Here is a 13,916-nt window from a genome sequence, read left to right as displayed (position 1 = left end):
GTAATGTCCTTAAAACAAGTCAAAATGAGGCTCAGTAGTGTGTGTGGCCTCCACGTGCCTGTATGACCTCCCTACAACGCCTGTGCATGCTCCTGATGAGGTGGCAGACGGTCTCCTGAGGGATCTCCTCCCAGACCTGGACTAAAGCATCTGCCAACTCCTGGACAGTCTGTGGTGCAACGTGACGTTGGTGGATAGAGCGAGACATGATGTCCCAGATGTGCTCAATTGGATTCAGGTCTGGGCAATGGGCGGGTCAGTCCATAGCATCAATGCCTTCGTCTTGCAGGAACTGCTGACACACTTCAGCCACATGAGGTCTAGCATTGTCTTGCATTAGGAGGAACCCAGGGCCAACCGCACCAGCATATGGTCTCACAAGGGTCTGAGGATCTCATCTCGGTACCTAATGGCAGTCAGGCTACCTCTGGCGAGCACATGGAGGGCTGTGCGGCCCTCCAAAGAAATGCCACCCCACACCATTACTGACCCAATGCCAAACCGGTCATGCTGGAGGATGTTGCAGGCAGCAGAACGTTCTCCACGGCGTCTCCAGACTCTGTCACGTCTGTCACATGTGCTCAGTGTGAACCTGCTTTCATCTGTGAAGAGCACAGGGCGCCAGTGGCGAATTTGCCAATCTTGGTGTTTTCTGGCAAATGCCAAACGTCCTGCACGTGTTGGGCTGTAAGCACAACCCCCACCTGTGGACGTCGGGCCCTCATATCACCCTAATGGAGTCTGTTTCTGACCATTTGAGCAGACACATGCACATTTGTGGCCTGCTGGAGGTCATTTTGCAGGGCTCTGGCAGTGCTCCTCCTGTTCCTCCTTGCAGAAAGGCGGAGCTAGCGGTCCTGCTGCTGGGTTGTTGCCCTCCCAGGGCCTCCTCCACTTCTCCTGATGTACTGGCCTGTCTCCTGGTAGCGCCTCCATGCTCTGGACACTACGCTGACAGACACAGCAAACCTTCTTGCCACAGCTCGCATTGATGTGCCATCCTGGATAAGCTGCACTACCTGAGCCACTTGTGTGGGTTGTAGACTCCGTCTCATGCTACCACTAGAGTGAAAGCACCGCCAGCATTCAAAAGTAACCAAAACATCAGCCAGGAAGCATTGGAACTGAGAAGTGGTCTGTGTTCACTACCTGCAGAACCACTCCTTTATTGGGGGTGTCTTGCTAATTGCCTATAATTTCCACCTGTTGTCTATCCCATTTGCACAACCGCATGTGAAATTGATTGTCACTCAGTGTTGCTTCCTAAGTGGACAGTTTGATTTCACAGAAGTGTGATTGACTTGGAGTTACATTGTGTTGTTTAAGTGTTCCCTTTATTTTTTTGAGCAGTGTACATTTACAAGGCTTAGAATGCACATATGTGAGGAAATTATGTGAAAATCACGAGATGACAAGGCAATTGCTCTTAACAGGTTGTAGCGGGGTAAAAGAGTTTCGTAACACAACTCTGGGGTGTTACACAGACACCATAGTCTTCCAACAATGTCCCTGCAAGCCCTTCGGAAAACGAAAGGCTACTGCTTACTGCAGCCTGTAGTCTGTCAATAGACTTGCAAGGACGGGATCGGTGGCAGGACAAGTGCTGGGAATGAAATTCTTTGCGGCTTTGGCTACTTTCACACCTGCGTTAGGTGCGGATCCGTCTGGTATCTGCACAGATGGATCCGCACCTATAATGCAAACGCTTGTATCCGTTCAGAACTGATCCGTTTGCATTATTCTTTTTTTTTAAAAAGTCTAAGTCAAAACGGATCCATCCTGACTTACATTGAAAGTCAATGGGGGACGGATCAGTTTTCAACTGCACCATTTGTGTCAGTGAAAACGGATTCGTCCCCATTGACTTACATTGTAAGTCAGGACAGATCCGTTTGGCTCCGCATCGCCAGGCGGACTCCAAAACGCTGCAAGCGGAATGGAGGTGGAACGGAGCCAAACTGATGCATTCTGAACGGATGCTTATACATTCAGGATGCATTGGGGCTGAACTGATCTCACAAACGGAAACCAAAACGCCAGTGTGAAAGTAGCCTTTGTCTGTAATTATTGCTCTCTAATAATATTATAGTAAAGGGGTTTTACAGGAATTAAATATTGATTCCTTATCCTTAGGATAGGTCATCAATATCTGATCGATGGGGGTCTGAGACCTTGCACCACGACCAATCAGCTCTTTCAAAGATCTGTTGCGCTCGGACCAGCAGCCTCTTCATAGTATACTAAGTACAGCGCTGTACATGGTATAGTGGCTGCGCTTGGTATTGCAACCCAGGCCCATTCACTTGAATAGGACTGAGCTCTACAAAGCCCAGGTCGAGGAAGAGGCTGAAGCACCTGCCCACGCACTGTGGCCCCTTCTAACTGCTGATCCTTGGGGGTGCCGGGAATGAAATCACCCCCCCCCCCACCAATCAGATATTGATAACGTATTCTGATTATAGGTCATCAATACTGAAGTCCCAGAAACCCTCTTTAAGTAACTGTTGTTTATGCAAGTGACTAAAGTGCTCTTAACAGCAGCGAGTCCTTTAATGACCATTGTCCAGAATTTTAAAAAGACCCTACTTTTTTTTTTTTTTTTCTCCCCGAAACAGCGCCCTCTTGATCAATGCCGGTTTCTGGTATTGCAGCTCATTCCAGTGAACACTTGACCACTGCAATACCAGTAAAAACCTGAGGAGAAGGGTGGCGCTGTTTTGAATGGAAAAAGCTATTTGTTTGTTTTGTTTTTTTAGAAGAAAAATCTATAAAACCCCTTTTAAAGTAAACGATGAGGAGTACGTGTGAGATGTTTGTGATATAATTTCATACCCATAAAGAAATGAATAAATCGGTGACTGAGCAGTGCCCTGTATCCTGACACATGTGCAGTATATTATAGTATAATCCACAATCGGGGGTCCGCCACGCTGTGTATTACATATCTCCGCTGATGGTTACCGGATTCCGCAGGTGGAACTGAAGTGGGACAAATGGTTTTCACAGCATCGCCTCTGAGTGTGAGGGCGTCGTTAGCGGCTGCAAGCTTTTCACACCTCAGAGCTGACATCTCAGCCACGTGTGGCTCCTGCGGAGAATAGTCTGCACGCTTCAGCTGCTAGGGGTCCGTGGGGTGCACAAGAAATGGTGAGCGATTCTAAAACTTCTGCAGAGACCAATTGGCCCTACTGGAGGCCGATTAAGGCGGCCCGTCCATTACTGGGAGTTAATTATGTTACAGGAAAGTGAGGTATTTGTCACCTCATGCCTCAGAAATGTCATTAACCCCCCTAATGAGTTAATAGGCTATAGTAGATAATTGCCCCCCAGCGTGTAAACCGCTCAGGTCTCTGACAACAGGGAATATACATAAAGGTCTATGGTGGATGACCGGAAAGAAATGGGAAGTTGGGGGTTGTGGTTACATATGTATGTACTACTTCTTGGCCAAGTTGAGATGAAGCAGACAAAACGGCTGTATCTAACCAATAGAAGCCTAAAGTTGGTGCTATCCGTAGAAAGCTGTCGGACCAGGGCCGTAGCTATAGTCGTGGCAGCCATGGCACTTGCTATGGGGGCAGCTCCTGTCAGGTGCAAAATCCTTGTACTTTTTTTGTGGGAATAACAATATGGCAGCTTTTTGCTATAATGTGAGTTTTCAGATGTATGGTGCTATCCTACATATCCTTATTGCTGTACTAGGTGGTGGTGGGGGAGGGGGGGGGGGGTCCCATCTTATTTTGCTATGGGGCCCTATGAATTATAGTTGCGTCCTTGTGTCGGCCCCTGTATATACCTTCTGACCCCCTCATACACGTGCACACCCGGACGAGGATGCGTATGTTCGCAATAGGGAGAAGGACACCTCTGGAAGTGGCTTAAAGGGGTCACCCGAGACTAATGCAGACCTCCCAGAGTGGTGATCATACTGGTCCCCGCCACTGGCTTTGGCGTCTAAAGCTCCCAGGCCGGCTCTTTCACTCCCTGCTGCCCTAAGATCAACAGGGGCAACATGTGACCCGTTGTTATGTCGCAAGCGGAGCAGGTCACTGCTGCAGCCAGTGATTGGCTGCAGCGGTCACTGTCACTTTTGTCTACATGATGAATGCCATTTATTGAAGTGAGACAACCCCTTTAATAGGATCATATCGCAGTTCAGTGTTGCTAGTAATGGGGGTTGGGTTGGTCATGATAACCCGTCACTTGCAGTACAGGTCGGTGCCCTCACCCGGCAGTAGATTATGTCGCCACCCAGGACTAGACAGCGTGTCTCTCCAGCTACGGTTTGGCTGGCGGGAAAGGTACAAGTCTCCTCCTCCATTACAGGACTACTTTCCTCGCTCTGTGATGAGACCTGAGGCTGCAGTCGTCCTGTGCAGGATGCTCACCCCCATCATCCTCGCTGCTCTCTCTAATGGACTGTTACTTTCTGTTTAGTATAGTAATCCTCGTGCTATCTGCGATGTTGCACAAAGTCGTTTATCGCTTCGTTCTGTATGTTTTTACGGTGCAATTAATGATGTCGCCCTAAAACAGGAGCCTTCTCGCCCATTATTATTATGTACTCCGGGGGTCAGTGACCATTTTTTATCAAAAAGTCAACTTTATGTATTAAAATGGTGTCTGTGAAAAAGTGACCTTCTCGCCCATGGAGACCGGTATCGGTTTCATTTGTTACATTGTATCTTAGAACTTGATGAAACAATATCATATCCCACATTTTCGGTACTTCTGCGTGCACAGATCCGGATTTCTGTGACATAATGGGCACGTATTAGTCTATCGCAGACTTTGATCATCACATCTATGTGTCATCACTGGCGGCATGAAAGAGCGGGGTCCTCCAGTATCACAAGGCGGTAATGAGAGGCTGATGCTGCAGATGGCACCTCTATAGTCACATGAAAGAAAGCACCAGGGTAGACAATGACGCGTTTCAGTCAGTTTTCTGCAGATATTGGAACACTTGGCACAACTTTTTGGGGGTTTTGCGCCTCACTCGGCACGTGTCTGGGTCGCACATGTCTGTATTGCAGCCTTGTTCTACTGAACCAAAATTAAATCCCCATAAAACCTTATTCGAGGCCCGATCATACACATTAGGCTACATGCACACGAGCGTATGTGTTTTGCGGTCCGCAAATTGCGTATCCGCAAAAAAAAAACACGTTTGCTGATCCATTGTAACAATGCCTAAAACGGACAAGAATAGGACATGTTCTATATTATTATTATTTTTTGCGGGGCTACGGAACGGACATACTGATGCGGACAGCACACGGTGTTCTGTCCGCATTTTCTGCGGACCCATTGAAATTAAAGGGTCTGCATCCTATCTGGAAAAAAAAAAAACAGAACGGACACTGAAACAAACGACGTTCGTGTGCATGTAGCCTTAGAGTGAGGTCAATGGCTCGTGTCTTCTGATCTGGTGAATATATAATGTGTATAGGGGGCAGCTCGACCCCGGGGTGAATAGTGAGCCAGCCTTACGTATCTGAGCCACCCTCCCCCTCCTCCTCCATAACCATTAACATGCATGTTTTGCTGAGCTGAGTGCGATTCAGAATATTGAATAGTGGGAGTTGTGGTTGTATCTCTGAATTTGGCATTTGATTTCCTGCACGAAAAATAAAATCTGATCTGACCATATTCAAACGTGAGCCATAGCTGCCCTGGTCATGTCTGCCCTTAACGGAGAAGGGATATAATTAAGAGAAGTCTGTGCCGTTTTGGACCTGACCCCACATCTCCTGCCTGGAAGTAGTGTTCTTGGAATTGGCCGAAACTCACAGGCCTCAATGCAAAATCTCTAGCAGGGCCCCACCTCCCATGTGTCCTTTATATCACTGGTGTCTTCTTGTATAACAAAGGGCTCTTTGGGCCCCTTCAGGCACCATGACCCTGGTGCAACAGCTAGCTCTGCACCCCCCTATAGTGAACTGGATATGGCCTAAAGCTATCCCATGTCTGGACAGTCTCAAGCTGGCTATACAAATTAGAGTAACGTTGGCCGAACCTGTTGGCCGTTGGGATCGGCCAACCATCTAATGTGTATGGGGCTTCCCCTGATGGCAGATGGCAGGGCTGTGAAGAATAAGGTAGATGAATTTCAACATGTCCTTTAGCTCTCATAGGAGTTGAGGGAGCCAGATGTGTCCCTCGGCATATTCTCCTCACCCACATTGAGAATGCATGCTTAGCTGAACAGAAATTGGAAGAGGGGTCTTGTCCCCTATTCAAAACAAATGTACACTTGGCTTAGCTGAGCATGCATGTGTATGAGGGGGGGAAGCGGAGAGACGGCGGTTAACAAGAATGGGCTAATGTGTCTGGGCCCGATTTAATCCTAGAGATCCAAGTAGTTTGGTACAGATATGCACACAGTCCACAGGATACATGTCTTCATGGAAGGCGATTGTTGGGTGGGGTGGGGGATTTACAAGGCTAATGATCTACTATTATTAATCTATAATGAGGTTACAGTCAGCATTAGACTCTCCCATTGTGTTCTGAGAGTTGATTTCATCTACTTTGTAACTGGCATACAATAGAGGTTCATCTGCTGAGGTCTCATATCTGCACTTTGCAGTCTAAAGGTTCTTTGACTACAGATGGTCACTTTGATCGCTTCCTCTGCTCAGAAGTGTGCTGATCACTGGTGTAATACGTCTATACAGATAGAGGACTTGTACCTGGATACACTGCCTAGTTGGGATTCTTGCCATGGTGGTCACCCATTTATCCTTTGGGTTTTCTGTAGTCTCTACAGATGGAGGAGCAGAGTCCACAACATTGACTGATGACAACGGCAGCGAAGAGGAGTACAGCTTTGATGACCGCTACCAGGCCAATCCAAGATACCTGCAGCCAGGAGGAGAGCAGTTAGCCATCAATGAGGTATGTATTGTGATAGGAGGTTGGAATGAAAGGGAGATGTTCTTGAGACCCCTTAAGCACCAAGGTCTGGACACCACTGCTTCCATGGCTATACCCCAGCTTTGTATTTTGATGACTACTTAGTTGTTTTTTTTATATGTAATTGTTTGGCTTTGTACTAACTTGCATTTATGGAACATTGATATCATGGTTTTGTACAAAATGCATTTGCCAAGCATCTCACTTTATAAATAAGCGTAGCATTAGCACTATAATATTTTTTGAGACTATGGCATTATTGTACTTTATCTGGTTTGCAGGGTGCTGCTTTCAATCCCCCCCCCCCCCCCCCCCTTTTTCCTCCCTGTTTCCAGCCATGGCAGCGTGCACCTGCGCTTTGGGAGGTGCTGACTAACCCCCTTTTCTTTGCAGGTAGTACAGAACCGTCATATTGCATCTGTATACGTCTGTGGCCCCCATACGTTACCTCTGTATGTCTACCTTACTGAGAAAATAAATAAATGGCAAGCCCACTTGAATTCCATAGTGCAGAACCATTTTACCCTAGAAGCCCCGGGGAGAACATCCCTGCAATGTGCTGCCACACACAGCTCTGTAAGGTGGGGTCTGGGGTGGTCACGACTCTTGACATTGTGTGCTACCGTACAGCCTCTGTTGTGTGCATGAAGCCTATATGAGTTTCCAAGTCAGTGGCCATTGTCTTTATTGTGCACAAATATAAATCGAGTACTGGACCAGCGGTCTGGATATCATTTTGTATGGGGTTTGGCCATCAGGTATGGGATAATCTGCAGCCCTATTGATTTTCCTTGAAACATATGTGCCACATACAGACTCATTGCATCTTCTTTTTGGATGACTTGTATCTATCAAATGATTATTGGTCTGGCATGTTGATTGAAGTGTGGTTATGGGGTGTAGGCTAAGCTACTTTCACACTGGCGTTTTGTGCGGCTCCGTCATGGATCTGCACAGACGGATCCGTTCAGATAATACAACCGTCTGCATCCGTTCAGAACGGTTCCGTTTGTATTATCTGTAACATAGCCAAGACGGATCCTTCTTGAACACCATTGAAAGTCAATGGAGGACGGATCTGTTTTCTATTGTGCAAGATTGTGTCATAGAAAACGGATCCGTCCCCATTGACTTACATTGTGTGCCAGGCCGTTTTGGCTCAGTTTCATCAGACAGACACCAAAACGCTGCAGGCAGCGTTTTGGTGTCCGCCTCCAAAGCGGAATGGAGACGGATCGGAGGCAAACTGATGCATTCTGAGGGGATCCTTTTCCATTCAGAATGCATTAGGGCAAAACTGATCCGTTTTGGACCGCCTGTGTGAGAGCCCTGAACGGATCTCACAAACGGAAAGCCAAAACGCTAGTGTGAAAGTAGACTTGCCTGTATGGTCATTTTTCTGACCAGACAATGAAGACCTTCCATTCTGGGACTTTCAAATGTTGTGTCCATCTTTATTTAGTACATTAAAGGGGTTGTCCCATTACGAGAGCTTATCTCTCATCCACAGGAAAGATGATTTGTCTGGTCAGTGGGGATACGACTTCTGGGACCCCCACCAGTCATGAGGACTGTGGCCCCTGCCAGTCATGGGTACGGGGGCCTGTACACTCTGGTAGAATGGAGCAAAAAACGCACATGCATGTCTGCCTCTCTATGTTAGAGAGAATCGAGAACAAGTTCCATAGAGCTGAATGGGGCAGCAGCGTTCATGTGTGATTGCTGCTTCTTCAAACAGAGGAGCACGGGCATCCCCTTCTCATGACCCAGTGTTTAGACCTTCACCAACACTTCTTCCCTATTCTGTGGTTAGGAAATAAGTTGTTGTAATGGGGCAACCCCTTTAAAAGAGTTTATTCTTATCCTATAAAGTGCTGTACTGCTAGTATATGCCATCGCTCTACGATCATGGGGGACTGACTTCTGTGACCTTCCCCAATCCCGAGAATAAAAGGGCTGCAGCAGAGATTTAGCACTTCGCCCCTTTTTCTACACAGTAGCACCCTGGCCACCCGATTGTGCAAGGGACTGCAGCTTAGCCCAATTTTAAGTGAATAGGACCATCTGTAGCTCCCTGCACAACCGTCTGACAGGAGTGCTTCACTTTTGGTATCAGTTGGACCTCCATTTATAAAAGGAAGGGATATCCTGGCGATACGCCATCATTTTATGAGATGGGAACGCTCCTTTTTAAATACCTACTCTCGATGTATCTTGTTTCAGTTGATAAGTGATGGTAGCACCGTTTATGCAGAAGCTTTATGGGATCATGTCACCATGGATGATCAGGAGCTGGCCTTCAAGGCCGGAGATGTCATACGAGTCCTTGAAGCTTCAAATAAGGACTGGTGGTGGGGGCGAATCGGAGATGCTGAAGCCTGGTTTCCAGCAAGTTTTGTTAGGGTAAGGCATCACTAGACCACCTGAACAGAATACAATGTCCGACCTCAACACCATGTATCTAATTAATAAAGATTATTATTAATCCATATGTTCCTAGTTACGGGTAAATCAAGAAGATGTTTCTGAGAACTCTGGAAGCCTTCAAGATGAGGATCATGATCCTGATATTGCTAAATTTCGTCACAAGAGCCCTGAAAACAAGGATCAAATGCGAACAAATGTAATTCAAGAGATAATGAACACAGAGCGGGTCTACATCAAACATCTGAAGGACATCTGCGAGGTATACTGTGGGCTCCCCATCCATACATCATGGATTAGCCTATATACAGATTTATCTACGCTGCTTCCATTATTTCTAAGGTTCTAGTAGAGGAGAAAATTGTGTATTGATCTTACCAGGGTGATACAAAGTAAAACTGCTGTAACCAAGGAATGTTTGAATTACGCCAAGTCCTTCACTGCGCCTCTTGTCTGCATGGTACCTCAGTACCAAATTAATTGAGTTTATATGCCAGGCTCTAGACCAGGCATGCACAACCTGCGGCCCTCCAGCTGTTGCAAAACTACAACTCCCGTCATTCCCGGACAGCCTACAGCTATCAGCCTACAGAATGGCATGGTGGGAGTTGTAGTTTTACAACAGCTGGAGGGCCACAGGTTGAGCTTCCCTGCTCTAGACCATGAACACCGTAACTGCTGCATTTTATAAAACCTGATTATGTGATTTATGATTTTCTGATTTCAGGGCTACATCAAGCAATGTCGAAAGCACACAAGCATGTTCACTGAAGCACAACTAAAAACCATCTTTGGAAACATTGAAGACGTCTATAAGTTCCAGAAAACCTTCTACAAGAACTTGGAGAAGCAATACAACAAGGAAGACCCTCATTTGAGTGAAATTGGGGCCTGCTTCCTTGAAAATGTGAGTTGGTTGGGCATATTTTTTAAATTTTTGTCAATTCCCATTCAATAGAATGCCGAAACTTCCCAATGTGTGAAGACCAACCAGTTGTCCAGTGTGAACCCAGCCTGAAAGTTTTTGCAGATAAAGGTTATTCATTGTTTAGTGAAAAGTTGGACTTCCAATCTACTTTCTGCATCCACTCCTCTGTGCAGGCCTCAGTTAAAAGGAGCTTTAAAGGGATTGTCCAGTATAAGAAATATTTTTTCTCTTTTTCTCCCAAAAACAGCACCACCCCTTTCCATGGGTTGTGTTTAGTATTGCAGCTCATCTCTATTGGAGTCAATGGGACAGAGCTGTAATACTGCACTCAACCTGTGTTGAGGGGTGGTGCTCTTTTTAGAAGCAAGCAGCCATGTTTTTCTAATCGTGGACAACCCCTTTAACATTTCACTTCCAAGGAATACAAATCTGTCCTGGTCATGGGATGGACACACAGGTGCACAGCTCTTTACAGTTACAGAGAGGAGCGCATCTGTGTGTCCATCACATCGCCGGGACAGAGTTTTGAGCAAGTAATGCAGAAGCCGATATTGAAAAGGGATTTTCCAGGCTACAGATATGGATGACCTATCCTTAGGATAGGTCATCAATATCAGATTGGTGGGGGTCTAGCAACCCCCACCGATAAGCTGTTTCGGGCACCCGCTATACAGCATGCGGATTGTAAGCAGAAGGCTCAGTACATTGTGTAGTTTCCTGCGCCAGAGTACTGCAATGCAGCTCCCATTCACGTAAATGGGGGCTGAGCTGAAGACCCTTGGACTAGCCCCTACATTGTGTATGGTGCTGTACTTTCTACACAGTATAGTTTCCAGGCTCAGTGTCGGCCTAAAACAGCTGATCAGTGGGGGTGCTGGGTATTGGACCCTCACAGATATGATATTGATGACCTGTTCTCTGGATGGGCCATCAGCATCTGTAGCCCAGACAACCCCTTTAATGGCCTTGGCAACTGATCCCACAATTGGATCCCAATCCTATGAACAGGCAGTAGACGACAACATGGCATTGTTCTCTAGTTAATGGAATGGACCATGTTACATAAGCAACTGTCTGGCAACATTATTTGGGCACCTTATGGCAGTGGTATTTGAGCGGTGTATGACTGTATTATTTGGGGTCTATATCATTAATCATATGGTGGCATGTCAGTAGAAGGAACTGCACAGGGCATCGCTAGAGATGAGCGAATTTCCGCTTATGAAATTAGTTTGCGAATCGTTTACTGGTAAAATAAAAATTGTGTCATGGATTCCGTTACCGCGGACGATAACGCAATTCTATGACTGAATGCCTTTAGAGGCATTCCGTTATTCATTCCGTCATAATAGAAGTCTATGGGCTGCAAAAGGGATCCGTCCCGGTTCGGTTATGCAGGAGAGGACTCCCCTGCATAACGGAAACGGAACGGATCAGTTTTGCAGCCCATAAACTTCTTTTATGACGGAATGAAAAACGGAATGCCTCTAAAGGCATTCAGTCATAGAATTGCGTTATGGTCCGTGGAATCCATAACGCAATTCTGCTTTTACCACCAAACTAAGTGTGAACGAATTTCAAAATATGAAATTCGCTCATCTTTAGGCATCGCCCATCCTAATGCCAGCGCTGCATATCATTTTCATTTCATACATTTTTGGTATTTCAATTTGTCAGAAAAAAAAATATTTTTATATATATTTTTTTGTTTTACAAACCAAAAAATTATTTATTTTTATAATTAATAACTATAATTTTCATTATTATAGTATTGCCAAAGTCATGCCCATTTTTATACTGCCACTTACACAAAAGATAATGGAATATATTGCGATGTTGTTGTTTTTTTGCATGCTCATGCAGCAGGATGGATTTTCAATCTACTCTGAGTACTGTAACAACCACCCCAACGCCTGCCTGGAGCTTTCCAACCTGATGAAGCACAGTAGATATCGGCACTTCTTTGAGGCCTGCCGGCTGCTACAACAGATGATCGATATTGCTATTGATGGCTTCCTGCTGACTCCAGTCCAGAAGATCTGCAAGTATCCTCTGCAGCTAGCCGAGCTGCTCAAGTACACAACCCAGGACCACAGGTGGGAGCTTGACTGCTAAATGACTCTTACAGGGGATAATTTAATTAAATGAGATCATTTTTTTTTTTTTTATTATTTTTTTTTTTATATATATATATAACTCAAAAGTCTAAAAATATTGTTAAAAATGTTTAATTTATCTTTACACTCTGATAATGATCGAATCGCTGAAATACTGAATCATCATCTTCAAAATCTCATTGGTTGATGGCACAGTACAGTAGTTGCAATTGCATTTGTACAAAAAAAAAAAAAACATAGTTTATGAATATTTTCAGAATCTTCAAATTCTGCCTCTATTAGACCCCCACTTATTGGGAGACCACCTGTTCTGCGAGGTGAGGTGGGACATTGGATGCCCCATTCAGGCCTCCTGCACACAAACGCCCCGTGTCCGTGCTGCGGGCCGCAATGCACAAACACCGACCGTGGGGCAGCCACAGCGGGTCGCGGCCCCATTCACTTTAATGCAGGGATGGCCAACCTGCGGCTCTCCAGCTGTTGCAAAACTACAACTCCCAGCATGCCTAGACTGCCTACAGCTATCAGCCTACACCAGGGCATGGTGGGAATCGTAGTTTTACAACAGCTGGAGAGCCGCAGGTTGTCCATCCCTGCTTTAATGGGTCCGCGATCCACCCATTCCGCAAAAAGATAGGACATGTTCTATATTTTGGAGAACAGAAGTACGGGATGAAACCTCACGGAAGCACTCCGTAGGGTTCCGTTCTTCCGTTCCGCATCTCCGGATTTGCAGACCCATTGAAGTGAATGGGTCCGCATCCATGATGTGGAATGCCCACGGAGCAGCGCCCGTGTATTGCGGATCCGCAAATGTGATCCGCAATATGGCAACGGGCAGCACACATTCGTGTGCAGGAGGCCTCGGGCAGTAATGGAAACATCCAAGCATATATGTGGCTGGTTCATCCAGAAGAGGTTTGGGGTAATTCATTTTGCCCAATAGGTTGGACCTCCACCTATCTGACATTGATGGCATATCCTGTGAATATGCCATCAATCTTGGTGGTCGAAAAAATGTTCTAAGTGCATATTAAGCATAAAAGGGTTGTCTGGGATTTTCATACTGATGGTCTACCCTCAGGATAGGTCATCAATATGCATAGAAGCTTTAATCCAACAATTTAACTATTATCCCTGATCAACTCATTACACCTGATGTGGTATAGTTTTTTAGTTTTTTTTTGCCTACAGAGATGCAGCCTGCTGAAGCCTGCCTAGCCAGATACCGCTGCTTTCATTGCTGGAGCCCATTGACTATAATGGGATCTGGCGGGGATCCAGACAGTTTCCGGTGAAGCACTGAATTTCGGCCAGACAAAACGATGCATGCACCAGTTTTTGTCCAGCTGAAACCCAGAGCTCATGCCAGAAACTAGACAAATCCCCAGTGCATCCCATTATAGTCAATGGGCCCTGCGGGGCACAGCTCTAGCCGGCTAGACCGGATCCGGTGAACTCTGCCAGAACAGTCTGCCAGATACCTTACCGCAGGTGTGCAAGTAACCCAAGTCAACCAACAGTTGGTA

The 13,916-nt window shown here is 46.1% G+C and overlaps 1 protein-coding gene across 5 annotated transcripts in view; it reads left to right on the top strand.

Annotated features, from left to right (window-relative positions):
* SPATA13 (spermatogenesis associated 13) overlaps window positions 1-13,916 on the top strand; it is an 81,869-nt gene that overhangs the window by 50,674 nt on the left and 17,279 nt on the right. For 4 of the 5 annotated variants that reach the window (XM_040426195.1, XM_040426193.1, XM_040426197.1 and 1 more), the window contains 5 exons: window positions 6,764-6,900; window positions 9,142-9,321; window positions 9,419-9,604; window positions 10,070-10,249; window positions 12,134-12,366. In XM_040426195.1, coding sequence (XP_040282129.1) covers window positions 6,764-6,900; window positions 9,142-9,321; window positions 9,419-9,604; window positions 10,070-10,249; window positions 12,134-12,366 — 916 coding nt within the window. The remainder of the gene's footprint in view (window positions 1-6,763; window positions 6,901-9,141; window positions 9,322-9,418; window positions 9,605-10,069; window positions 10,250-12,133; window positions 12,367-13,916) is intronic. The other variant, XM_040426194.1, reaches the window with a different exon arrangement.

This window comes from Bufo bufo, chromosome 3 (assembly GCF_905171765.1).
Source record: "Bufo bufo chromosome 3, aBufBuf1.1, whole genome shotgun sequence".
Classification (NCBI taxonomy): domain Eukaryota; kingdom Metazoa; phylum Chordata; class Amphibia; order Anura; family Bufonidae; genus Bufo; species Bufo bufo.
This window is presented reverse-complemented; position numbering and strand designations above follow the sequence as displayed.